At 38.5% G+C, this 13,767-nt stretch overlaps 1 protein-coding gene across 2 annotated transcripts in view; it reads right to left on the bottom strand.

Annotated features, from left to right (window-relative positions):
- The window catches only part of npepps (aminopeptidase puromycin sensitive), a 124,174-nt gene extending 110,851 nt beyond the window's left edge, over positions 1–13,323 (bottom strand). For both annotated transcript variants that reach the window (XM_036523759.1, XM_036523766.1), the window contains exons 1-2: positions 12,948–13,323; positions 2,515–2,599 (exon numbers count right to left, since the gene is read on the bottom strand). In XM_036523759.1, coding sequence (XP_036379652.1) covers positions 2,515–2,599; positions 12,948–13,247 — 385 coding nt within the window. In that variant the 5' untranslated portion in view covers positions 13,248–13,323. The remainder of the gene's footprint in view (positions 1–2,514; positions 2,600–12,947) is intronic.
- Between the last annotated feature and the right edge of the window lie 444 nt (positions 13,324–13,767).

The raw sequence follows: 13,767 nt of genomic DNA, 5'->3' as shown, positions 1-13,767 counted from the left end.
TGCATAAAATAGACCGTTCTCTCTCCCCTTTATGCATCAAATGTAATTCTGATAGGGCGACATATTTCCATTGCTTTTAGGAGTGCAAATTAATCTCCAGATTCTGGACATTTATTTCTCAGGTGATTAGTGGGATATTTAAGAAAAAAATCAAAAAGGACTCTGGTGTTTTTCTCCTAGGCCTGCCTTCCAGGAAGTTACATCTCCCTGTATTACAATACAAACTTCTTCAGAAGCTCCTTTTGATTGCTCCTAAGTGCATTTTGCATATGTGGATTAAAACCTCCCCGCCTAGTGTCACCCTGTGGTACAGAGAGATTTTTAACACTCTCCCACATGAAAGGTTACAGGCTTTTCTAAGGGGAAAAGATGAGTTGTTCATGAATGTATGGTCACCTTTCCTTGATTATCTACCAGCAGACTTGAAAAACTTGCTTTTAAAGGGAAGGCCCCTGTCTGACTGGAAGACCCCTCTCATAGCCCCAGTCATGGGACACACCTGATATGGTTACTAATGTTTGGTTGCTCCAAACTGTCATGGGTAGAAGGGACCGGAGACAGCATTTTGTTTAACTTCATTTGATTAGTCATTATACTCATCTGAATGTATGGGTTTTTTCCTTTCCTTATGCATTTAATTTTTCCTTATTATTGCTATTAATTTTGTTCAAATACTGTCAATACTTCAAGTCTTATTTATTTTATTTATTATTTTCATTTTCCCTTTTTTCCTCTGTTTGATGTGCTGTACGGCTGTCTGGGGTGGGGGTGTGTATGTTCTGTTAAACTCAATAAAAAAAGTATTTATTAAAAAATAATAAACATGCCCATTTTATCTCATCTGTCTTAATACTGGAGATTACATTTAAAGACTTTTTGCTCATATGATTTAAAAATGGATTCACAAGGAGCAGGTGAGGACATAAGTATGTGAACTTAATACAACAGCAAAACTGATCAGTGTTGTATTCTTACACACAGTCAAGGGCTATTTCTATAAGGCTATTTCTATGGTTGCAATATCTTATCAATTGGATTTAAGTTATTGAAATTAACAGGTGTAATTTCATTTTTTAATGAACACCCAGTAATTCAACTGGTCCATCTGTCTACTTTCTTGGGAGATTACAGGGTAAGAAATTACTGATATCTTTAAAGGACCCAATACTGAGAATATTGCCTTTCCCATAGGTTTCAGGCCAGATAGGTTAGATGTAGAGATGCAAATTATGGAGTTAGAGGGAAACTGCTGTTAATCTGCATACAGAGAGACCTTAGAATACAGACCAAAAGATTTCAAATCTTTTGATATTAATGTTTGATCTGACCTTAACTGGCAGTATTTCTATTCCTATGATAAACAGATAAGATGACATGGGACAGAGGAAAAAAATAATTCATATTTCTTTATTATATATAAACACAATATTATATTTTTTAACAATATACAATATATAGATATGGATGTATTTTATAAGCTTGTAGTATTGTACATACCTTTTACCCATTTAATTAAGGATTGTTTACAATTAAAAAGTTCTTTTGTTTAAATACGACTTTGGTTTCACTTGAAAATATTAAAGAGTCATATGTATGATCCTTGAAAAAAAATGTATAAATTACCCTAAAGGCTATGATCCTTTAATACTGACACCTAATGGTTTTTGCTTCATGTTGAGATGCAGGATATTCCAATACTATTCACCCAAATAAAGTCTTGTAATGCCTTTTCAAAATACAGTCACATTGGCCTCATGATCTTTTGCTTCTTCTGTGCAGAACATTAAATTATTGCAGTAACATTCCCAGTTATTTCACCAGTGCTGGTTCATTTTCTTACCCTCTTATTCTGGTTCCTCCTTTTAACACTGACAACGTTGGATGCAAAATCCAATGAAACTACACACAAGACACAAAGCGAACTGAAATCATTTCTTGACTAACTTGTGAATTGCTTTGTGCAATGAAGTCACATGTAATTGGTGTTTAAGCATAAACATATTGACTTTTACAGGGGAGGGGTGAGGGACAAAAAAAAAACTACAAACCTTCTTGAAACAAAACAAACACTAATGAATTTAAAATATCCAACAAGTCAAAATCACTGTCAATTCAGCCAATTTGGCTGAAAAAGGCACAGCTGACATGCCTTTTACAAAAGCTGAGCTTAACGATGTGGCTACCAGTGTGAATAAAGTCTTGAGAAAGCCCAGGCCTTTCACCTGAGCTTTCTGTAAGAGTCTGCCTCTTGAGGCAATGCTTGGGAAATTAAACTTCCTTGAGCTCTAAAATGCAACTGCCTACAAGTACAGGAGACAGGATATTAGGCATGAATGATTACAATGTTATGCTAACGCTACAGCCCTTATCCAATATTTTCAGTGATGGCTATAATGTAAATCATCAAGGCAACCTAGCACCTCATATTCTATGACCCAGTTGTTTCATGATCCATATGTTCAAAACCACTTCTCTGGAGGATTTAATTCTTGTAGAGAATCTTGTTGCACTCACCTTCCCCTCCTTCCGGTCCAAAAGATGCTGTAATGATATCAATGTCAGCGCAGTTCATCACAATCTGATTTGTAGCCTGTGTCACCTGTAGCCAAGAAAAAATATTAAATCAAATTAAAATATTATCAATTATATTTAAAAGATCATATACTGGCCTCACTAAGCTACTTAGCTAGCCACCAAGCTAAACACGAGACTAAAGGATGAACAGCTCGATCCTCAGTTCCTTTCTCTCCTTTATTCTCTTATTGTAAAACTGCAAAACACAAATAAATCTTTTTTAGCTTTACATGCTTTGTCTGAGTGTAAATTACAGAATATGCACCTCGCTTACATAGTCTACACTGTATTGCTATCTGAACCAAATTAGCCGCCGTTACGGACAACAGAAATTGCATAAAACTACGAGACTTTGACATGTTTCTTAAATGCAACGACGATATAAATCAAGAACAAATTATACTCACGGGCAAGACGTGACCATTAACTGTACTATCTTAAAGGCAAACGAGACTGAGAAGGCGAGTGAACGTTAAGTACTCTTTCTCACATGTGATCAGGAAAAAACTTACAACTGCATATTCTTTGTTTCAACAACAGCGACCAGTAGATGGCGCTCTGATACTGTGAATGACGAGAATACTGTAAAGAATCAAGAAACTGTTGTAACAACGGATGACAACATGAACAGCATTGTATTCATGGTGTAAGACCATGACAGATCATGTACAATTTGTGTTAATTGTTTAACCCTATGCAGTATTTATTATGAGTGTGCAAAAATATCGTTTTTTCAATTAATCGTCTTTTGAAATTCGTCCGATTCGATATCGATCTGTAAAATTTATGGATCGATCTTTTAGGCTAATATGCATTTTTCCGGTTTTCTAGGTTCATTTCCAAAATGGTTAAACATAGGCAAAGAATTAAATAGACAGGCTCTGACATAGCCTAACTGTCGGATTAAAGGCAATTACTAGTCGTCGTCCCATTTCGTGTCCGAAATCGTGGAGATGCCTGGTATACATATTCATATATATATGCACTGCAGTCACAGCTGTTTAGCTTTAACATTAATACAGTGCCCAACCACTACCTGGCTACCTAACTAACTAGCTAGCTAAACTGAACAGCAACACCTGCTCACAAATGCAATGTAATTTAGCGCAATCCAAGAAAAACGTAGTTGTTCATGTCCATTAGCTAGGTAGCTAGCTAGCTAGTTGTTCATATTAGGCTGGCCAAGAAAACGTTCACAACTGCAATGTTGCTACTGGCAGTCAGCTACGTTTTGTCAGTCATTGTAGCTACCTTACAAGCCAGCTTTCCCTGAGCTAACTAATGCAAACACATTGCTGCTTTGTGTCATTAATAAGTAGGCAATGACACAGGTTGGTTTTGTTTTTAAGGACCTATACCCATGTGATCCTCAATAAGATTTTGGTATACAGCCATGCATCGCTTAACGTCCACGATACGTTCTGTGAAATAGGACGTTATGTGATTTGGACGTTGGCCCTCAAACAGACGCTGCTCTCAGCTGAGAACTGTCTCATTGTGGAACTGTACACATCCTGTCCCCGTACTGTCGCTATACTTGCTGTATGCACTTTTGTAAGTCGCTTTGGATAAAAGCGTCTGCTAAATAAATAAATGTAAATGTAAATGTAAATTATACGCCTGACAGTGCAAATTCTATTTCCATGAAACATGAGAAGCGCTGCCTTCATTATGCCCGGTTACATCCGCTAAGTCCCGTTCTGCGATAGGGATTTTTAAACTTTATAACAACCTTATGGGACTACAGACATATATGCGAACGGACACCGCGGCGCATGACTGTACAAGGCTTTTCTTTAGCCTAGTGATTTTCGAATCGGGGCATCTGTGCCATTACCCAGCCCTAGGAAACAGTGATTTAACGTTAAACAGCAAATGCTAAATGAAAACTACGAGAAGCTTAATAACGCTAATGAAAACAAAGAACCGTGTAACGTAACACACAGCATAAAAATAAGTTATGTACGAAAGGGTTAAGCATGTAACAAAATATATATTAATGTATAAAATATAAAGAGTAGTGCTGGGCGGTATACCGGTTCATCCGGTATACTAGTTTTAATTTCCCTTACGGTATGAATTTTTCATATACCTTGATACCGTAGCATAGCTGAAACAACAGCTGTAACGCTTCAATAGGCAGCGAATTATATAATATTGTTCGCTGCTAGAAGCGCTACAGAGCACTGTGCAGAGTGTATTGAGAAGGGACCACTATTAACTGTGTATCCTTTTTACTAAGGGTTATAACTTTATAACACAACAATTAATTACCCACAACCTACTCTCTTTAACAGGGCAGAACACCATGTCACACAACAATTTGTGACACAAACAATTTGTAACACCAGTGGTGGCTGGTGAGCTGGAAACACGGGAAGCAGAAACACTCCCTTCAAATATATCATTAGTTTCAACCTGTTCCCCTTTATCCTCCTTGATTAACAATAAAGCAAATGATTCACAGAATAATCGATACCAATGGTATGTATGTAGGTACCAATGTAGAGTAAATGTTTATCGCGAAAGAGCGCAGATTGTCTGTAGTTTGTGTGCTTGCGAAAGCTACAACGTGAGATTGTTTGATTTACAAGGATGGCATTTATCGATTTAAATGACATTAAATGCTATGTTTTTGAACTGTTTTATTGTTAATCAAGGAGGATAAAGGGGAAGAGGTTGAAAGTAATAACAGATTTAAAGGTAGTATTTCCGCTTCCCCTGCTTCCAGCTCACCAGCCGCCACTGTGTAACACTAATAATTGTACGTTTACAAACGGCATACTGGGTACAGTTCGCTAGCTAGACAGGTAGCACAACAGTCCGTTAACAGCTGGGAGAGGCTCCGTCGCTACGGTAGATTAAAGAACAGAAAACAGATGGAGGATGAAGAAAGTGAGACCAGAGATGCACCAGAAGAACTTGTGCCCGAGAGACGAGCTGTGTCTGCAGTTATAGTTTACAGAACTATCCTAAAATGTTTTGTTTTGAAAAGGAAGCAGCATTAAAGTTGTTGGCATATCTATTTTTCTAAACTTATGTTTCTACAACATTGCAGTTTGCACAATAAAAATTGTTTACATTCTGCAACTCTTTCATGCATACTGATTCCTTCATATATTGTGTCATTTAGTGGGGCCAAGCAAACCCAATAGTAATCAAAGCCTTCATTATATACATGATGAAATTAAAATATTTTTATATTCTATGTACTCCTGACAGTAGAGTAAGCCACAAACTTAAAACAAACTATAAAGGCCCAGTAATGCTCAAAAAAATCCCATGATATACCGTGAAACCGCCAGAATCTTAAAAAATACTGTGATACAAATTTTTGGTCATATCTCCCAGCAATAATAAAGAGGTAAATAGAAAAGACTTTTCAACTATAGTTCTGTGTCACATTCACTCTGCTCCATGTCTGGCTGTCATTACCCGATCTCTGCCTACTGCCCACTCTGTTCTGCACATGCGCACTCGTGCAAATTTCCTGCCTGCATCCGTGCCGTGTGGAAGAACGCAAAGTGTCGTGCAAATGACGAAAAATATTGACGTAAAGTGTGTGATTTGCGACACAACGAAATAAATGATAGAGCATGATATGAAACGATAGACTTTTTCAATCGTCACACGGTATGTATCGTCATATCGCACAGCCCTAACCTGAGCCACTCTGCATCAAACAAACTTTAAGAAACCAGACAGCTACACACTCAATGACTACATTGTCGTTGACTACATGACTACATGTTACTACATTAACAATAAACATTCGACAATGAACACACTTAAGTTGTGCAGATGCAAAGGCTGGTAATAGAATGGTGGTAAAATCTCAATTTTTCATGTAACCACATTTTCCAAAAATTCTGTTAAATCTTAATTTGGAAGAGATATTTAAGAATGTCTGCAGAAAAATTTCACCCATGACATGATACACTGAGTTTGAAAATCTCATCTCATATCAGCCTTTGATACCATCCATCATCGTATCCTCCTTGACCGCCTCGAAAACCTGGTTGGCATAAGTGAACAGGCCCCATCTTGGTTCAGGTCTTATCTATCAGAACGATATCAGTTTGTCTCCATCAACAACGAATCCTCCACTCGTTCCAGAGTAAGCTATGGTATACCTCAAGAATCTGTGCTTGGACCTCTGCTCTTCTCGTTATACATGTTGCCTCTTGGCGATATCATCCGTAAACATGACATTAATTTCCACTGTTACGCGGATGACACTCAGTTATACATATCAGTCAAACCCAATGTCCCTCTGAATATTTCAAACATGGAGGCCTGCCTAACAGATGTAAAGAATTGGATGGCCCGAAACTCTCTCCTCCTTAACCCGGACAAAACCGAAATATTGGTCATAGGCCAAAATTCAATCAGGAGCAAACTCACTCATTTTACACTGGACCTTGATGGTGTCTCCCTTGCCCTGAGTGCAGCCATCAAAGACCTTGGTGTTGTTATTGATCCCAAACTCTCTTTTGAAACTCACATAACTAACACCTCTAGGACTGCCTTTTTCCATCTGAGAAATATTGCTAAAAATCAGGAAAATCGTATCAATTAACGACACTGAAAAACTAATCCACGCCTTTGTAACATCCAGATTAGACAACTGTAATGCCCTCTTGTCAGGATGTGCAAACGTCTCATTAAAACCCCTTCAGCTGGTGCAAAATGCAGCTGCTCGAGTCTTAACCAAAACTAAACGCTTTGAGCACATCACCCCAGTTCTGGCTTCTCTCCATTGGCTACCTATTAAATACCGGATCGTTTTTAAAATACCCTTACTCACATTTAAGGCTTTAAATGGGCTTGCCCCCCTCCCTATCTTAAGGACCTTCTTCATCCATATCTTCCACAGAGAGCCCTTCGCTCCCAAAATGCCGGGCTTCTCATCATTCCAAGAGTGGGCAAAACTACTGTAGGCGGTAGAGCCTTTCCTATCAAGCCCCTCTCCTGTGGAACAGCTTACCCTCCCAGATTCGGGGAACAGACTCTCTCTCCACCTTTAAGTCTAGGCTCAAAACATATCTCTATAAATCCTTCAGCTGAGGGACATGGCCTGGTGCTAGCGTGGATCATGGAGTCTCTAGTGGACTAAGTGGTCATTACTTTCATGGACCCTGTGCCGTGATCTGGTTTTGACTGTCTTAGGGTCGCCCTCATGACTATGCCGGTCCCTTGCCTCCCGTCCCCTAGGTATGCTGCCATAATGTTAGCCTGCCGGGGTTTTTCCTTGTTGCGCACCTTTTTCCTCTGCCCCTTCTCTCCTGCCTCTTTGTTCTACATCCCTGCCATTCTTATCATCTACTAACCACTGTTTTCTGTTTGCTTCCTATTCCCTGCTCCGGGCTCCTGTTCAGAGCTGTAGCCCAAGCGTCTCATCCCGTTTTCCAGTCCTGCTAACTTGCTGTCCTGCCCATCAAAGCCAACTACGTTCCAAGAACCGGACATCCTAGGAGACATTCTTATAATCACTCTGCTGTTAACTACTATTGTCTATCAATCGTAAATGTCTTAAAGTGCATTGCATAACTTGTCTTTAACTCTATCTGCCCAGTGCCGGCCAGAAGCAGATGGGCCCCACTCTGAGCCCGGTTCTGCTCAAGGTTTCTTCCTGATAGGGAGTTTATCCTTGCCACTGTTGCCTTAGGCTTGCTCTCAGGGGGTCTCAGGCCTGGGAACAATGTAAAGCTGCTTTGTGACAACTTGTGTTGTAAAAAGCGCTATACAAATAAAAATGAATTGAATTGAATTTGGTTGTTAAAGTAGAAGTCAAGTGGATTAACATCCAGTAACAGAATGATAGTAATGGAACGACTACATGGGTCTCTGATATTTAGTATACAGACATGCATAATTAAGGATTTGAATGTCATTTTGTTAATGATCATGTAGCATCAATAAGTACACAAAAGGTAGAAATATGTAATATAATCTCATCGAGGTAATGCCTTATTGTAGCATTCAGTATGGAAACAGACCTTGAAAGGGTAATTTGTAAAATTCAGAAAAGTTAAGTAGTACCTGCCTCAGAAACTCTTCATTAATGTTTTTCTAAATTGATTTGGTACATTTTTGCCAACTGAAATGCATGCTCTCAAGGAGGTAACTCAGCTGTCTAAATTCCTAATGTTTGCAGAACTAATAACACATTTACAACACCACCACACAAATTACAAAACTAAACAGGTTTTACCAAACACCTTGAACAAAACATTTAAATTCACAAATCAATTTCACCTGCTGTCATATTATGATTCCACATGCTCAATATCCATCCCATTAATGTTAGGTGGGTTAGTAAAGTGGTCAGCTCAGAGGTGTTAATTGCTAAATTATTTCCTTACCAATCAGCACACCATTATGAAAAAGTAATCCTGAAAACAAATGTGTAAATAAACATGTAAGAAATACATTTCCAATTTCACCATTTCCAGAATTGTGACAAAAATTGTGTTTTACACAATTTTTGTTTTTAGAAAAACAGAAAAACCAGAAAAACTAAAAACTTCATCACACACAAAACATACAGACAACTGAATGAATTGGACTGGTTAACATTCCAATAAATATGGTTTACTAGTATTCCTGTGCGTACAAGTGAATGTATGACCTCCTCAAAAGGTGACATGTATTTATAGTTTTCATGGAGATATGAAAGGTACAAAGGAATCAGGAATCGAAACAATACTTAATTTTGCAGTGGGCTTTAGATATTTTGCAAAGTGGAAATTATGTTTAGATGACTGTGTTTAGAGAGCATGGACTTTAGTTTGCAGGAATGCACCAAATCAACTGAAAAGATTAATGTGATACAAATAATAAATGATGTGGTTTTCAATGTCTTTTTCTATACTATGACAAAAATAGTCTACTTTTTTGACAACAAAACAGAATTTGTATGAAAAAAAAACTCAGCCCTGTGTCACATGCAGACAGTCTTTCCCTATTTTGCTTAAGGGATAGCCTCTGCAAAGTAAAGATGTTCTTTACTGTCTGCAACCTGTGTTGGAAGGACCCTAAGAATCTGTATTATGGAATACACATCCTGTGTGTCAGTGCAACAAGTACAACATGTCATCATTCTCAATGGCAGTTACTTGTGGTGTATATTTGTGTGGCTTTTGATTTTGCTGGCTTTGCTTTTGAGGTTTCTTTGTTGCCTCCAGTTGACGTGAGGACAGCAGCGGGTGACCCAACTGTGGTTTGGTAATGGAGTGTTGTATTAACCATTTAATTCTTAAATGAAATTGACATGAATGATAACACTACAACTGGTTGGTCTATCTATACTTGTTACTGCCAGAAAGATGTAACAACTGTAGTTGTTGATGAAAACAGGGCATCGACTTAACTGAAATAAGTTAGCTAACATTTCTTAGCTGGCAAAGTAGTAACGTTATGCAACTTAAAGAGGAAAAATATATCTTCACTTACGGCTGTAAAATCGGCCAACCGGTCCCTCATCACACTTCTTTTTTTCTACCAAAGTTGGTTTAAAAAAACATCAGCTAGCAAGCTTAACGATGTAATCCAATGTCTTGGTACTATTTCCCAGAATGAAGTTGAAAATGTATCCACACACATCGGCTATTGTATACGGTGACTGTCACATTGAATTTTGCTGTTAACTTTTCACTATATAAGGATAAGCAGCAATGCTTGTGTCTTTCCTTACGGTTAGCCAACCTTCCAACTCCTCAAAACTAATCTGAACTGGGGCTGGACCTCGGAAACGCCTCTTCACTCTCACGATTGTCCACACACCATCACCACATCAGTGGAGACTGGAGAAAGGGTGTATTCAGTAAAAACAGTTTCGCACTTATAGTGTGGGGTTGTGTAGCACTCTAATACGGAAACTAGACTGAACAATGTAACCATTACAAGCCAACCCAGGTAATTCATGACATAGGAGCTTGCCATCAATGTGTCCCTACAAGAAATAACGGAGCCAGCTGATAATGGGAAATACATGATCTAGCTTGTCACCTAGCCTAAGCACTGTATTTCAATACACATGGAGGCCATACAGAAAACATCTAATGTAAAATACAGAATGAACTCATGACTTGAATTGAATGACTTTAATTGCAGCAAAATATGTAACAACGGCTGCATTTTCCGATGCCTTCTAGAGTTTCATTTGCGAAGTTTAGATAATTGTCAAATTCTGTGAAAGTGACACCACAATGCAGTGCATAAATACATAATTCCCACTTTTTACCTTTTTAGGGGTATTTTTTCTTCTTCAGTTACACAGCTATCATGATGTATCGTAGGTGATTGTCTTGCAATGTATCGAGTATCGCAGAATCACTGTATCGTGATACCATCGTTATCGTGAGCAACGTATCGTGACAGTATTGTGTTGTAAGTTGCTCTGTGATTCCCACCCCTAGTTATGACCTAATTTCCATATTCCACAGGAGGACAATGCTAGACAGACAAAATATAATGAAGGATGAAACCAAGTTTAAGCGTATTTCAAATCAAACCTGGCGATGAGGACTGAAAAGAAGTCTAGCATCTTTCAATTGGCATAATACTACTCTAAAACAATATTAACCACTTTTTTCCATACAATATTAGACTAGGTAGACAATACTGTGCAAGTATGCTCCAATCACTAGGGGGAAAACACACACACACTTTCGACAGCATTTTAAATTAAGTAGATTCAACTTAAGTTACTAATAATTATACAACGAATACATCTTTCTGTTACATCATATCTGAAGTTACAAAATTGAGTCAGTCCTAATATTTTGGCGATACATGAATATACCAAGTAACAAGAGGCAATTTGGTAATTTGATACACCTGATACAATCAAACTCCTTGCATTACTTTTACTAACTCCAATATTTAATTTTTCCCAACAGTATTGTGCAGTTATCCCTAAATGCATGAGAATAAAAGTCATTCCTGTTGGGACTGATTCAGACAGATGTTATACAGGTACCCTATGTAGTGATAACCTTATTTCTTCACAAGCAACTTTAATGTTTTTTAAATAACTGTTAAAGAACAGAAAGGTGCATATTTTATTTAACACAAACAAGTGCTGCTTAAACAGAGACAAAAGAGGATCCAAAACCCTTTTTTTTATTAATCACACTCCTTTATAATATTTGCAGAGGTCTCTTTGTAAATGATGTTGATCACAAGCGGGCCATGCATAAGACATAATGAATCATAAAGCGTCATCACTGAAACTGCAATTCTTTCCAAAATTTCCTTCATCGGCTGCATAAAATGCATAAAAGGTAGAAAACTACAGACTGGAATAATCTACCGAAATTCACAAACGTTTTAATCACACAAGCATTGCGCGCAGTAATATAACCGACTTCACCTAGGTCTGCATAAAGTATATTCCTTTGCTAGCTAGTCAGATTATTTCCTCATACTGACACTGTAAGCCTTTATTCAGTTTCTATAAATACCAAGATAATGCAACTTCACATTGTTGCCACATCTTTAAGGACATAAAGACAACCAACACGCGTACGTACAGAAACTGTCGGGACTGGCGTCGGAGATAAGTGTGACACCAACTAGTAGGATAACTGACACTTAAGTTATTTGGATTAAAGTAATAGCTCGCACATATGCATTGGTAGATACAGATAGTCATCTGGCTTCTTAGGCCACACTGTACGATAGCTAGCTAATGATGCTTCATTTCAGGATAGTGGCTGCACGACAAATACGGAATATCAGAAGACGCAAGATAAAACGATACTTGACTGATAGTAAGAGTGCAAGACAAACTGTTTAGGTAAAAGTCCGGCAATTGCCAGTTATTAAAAAATCTAAACTAGCTAACGTTATTTTCCTTTCAACCTGGGCAAATGTTTACAGTCGCTCTAGCTTCCGCATTTAATGGAATCGCACTCGAAATTCTGCCTTGCTCAAATGAATCATAGTTGACTAGCTAGCTACCTACTTGACCATTACTAAGAATGTTATCAGTTGTACCAACTTAGTCTAGTTAACTTAGCCATTGTATTTTTACAAGTCGGTGAGTTAATGCACATCAGTGTTTAATAGATCCCAAACTGCGAAACGGACAAATGAAAATTACTATTTGCATTGCATTTAATTGCCTCTCAACAGTGATAATTTTAAAATATGTATCTGACCAGTTAATTAAACGGCTAACATTAGTCAAATTATATCATTTTACTGTTACCTAAAACATTATCGGTGATTTGCTATCCAACAACCTTCGCTATTGAGCAAGCTAGCCAGACACACTAAATTAGCTAGCTACATTACATAACAGAGGACCCGCCATGCAACTAAGAAAGTGGTGCAGCGTCGTCTACTCTCTCCCATGCATCAAGTACCTCCACGGCGGCCTCCAGTTTGCCCTCGAAGGTGAAGTCGATGAGGTCAGGCTTCAAACAGAGCCCGTAATTAACGGGGAACACGTCAGTGGGCAGCCGTACAAAGGGCCTTCTCTCAGGCATGATGTCTGGCTTTCGGCTGGTTGAACTTCCAAAGACTGCGCTCTGAAATATGTTTTGTTTCCTTATTAGTTTAGACCTAATGTTGCGCAAAAAATGGCTTCCAGCACAAAATCCGGTGTCGGGGATTAGGTCTTTGACGAATAATAGCAGAAGTCTATAACCCAAACCCAGCACCATACAATCCACAAAACTGCAGCTAGCTAGCTAGCTACCCCTCCTCCCCTGCAGGCATTCACACAGAGCAGTTAGCAGAATGTGGCTAACCTCACTATGTGCGTTTGCCGAGGAGGAAATTACGTCAAAAAGCCGAAGTAACCTCTTTCATGAACCGGCGGTGAACTGATACGGGCTGCCTCAAAGAGTGGGCATGCATGCCCATGGTGCGTTGCGCGAAAAGCCAGAGCCGAGAAGTGTTCAAGTGACGAGTGCGGCTGGACCTTACGGAGTTGTAATTAAGTCCAGTCAGAAAGTTTGAGCGAGCTATTGTTGTGACGTTTGCATTTTGGGGAACTGTAATATCCTGCTGTCCCTTGTGGTTTGAAGTACTAATAAGGTCATTAAAAAGTTCCATGAGTTTTTTCTGTTTTGTTACATGCAAACTTGCTAGGTTACTTGCTCACTGTGATTTAATGTTAGCTAGCTAGCTAGCGCATGCAACAACTGTTTTTCCTGTTAGTTTGGGTAGGGGAGATTTGTT

The sequence above is a fragment of the Megalops cyprinoides genome, chromosome 1, assembly GCF_013368585.1.
Source record: "Megalops cyprinoides isolate fMegCyp1 chromosome 1, fMegCyp1.pri, whole genome shotgun sequence".
Lineage (NCBI taxonomy): Eukaryota > Metazoa > Chordata > Actinopteri > Elopiformes > Megalopidae > Megalops > Megalops cyprinoides.
Note: the sequence above shows the minus strand (reverse complement) of the source record. Positions and strands in the feature narration are given on the sequence as shown.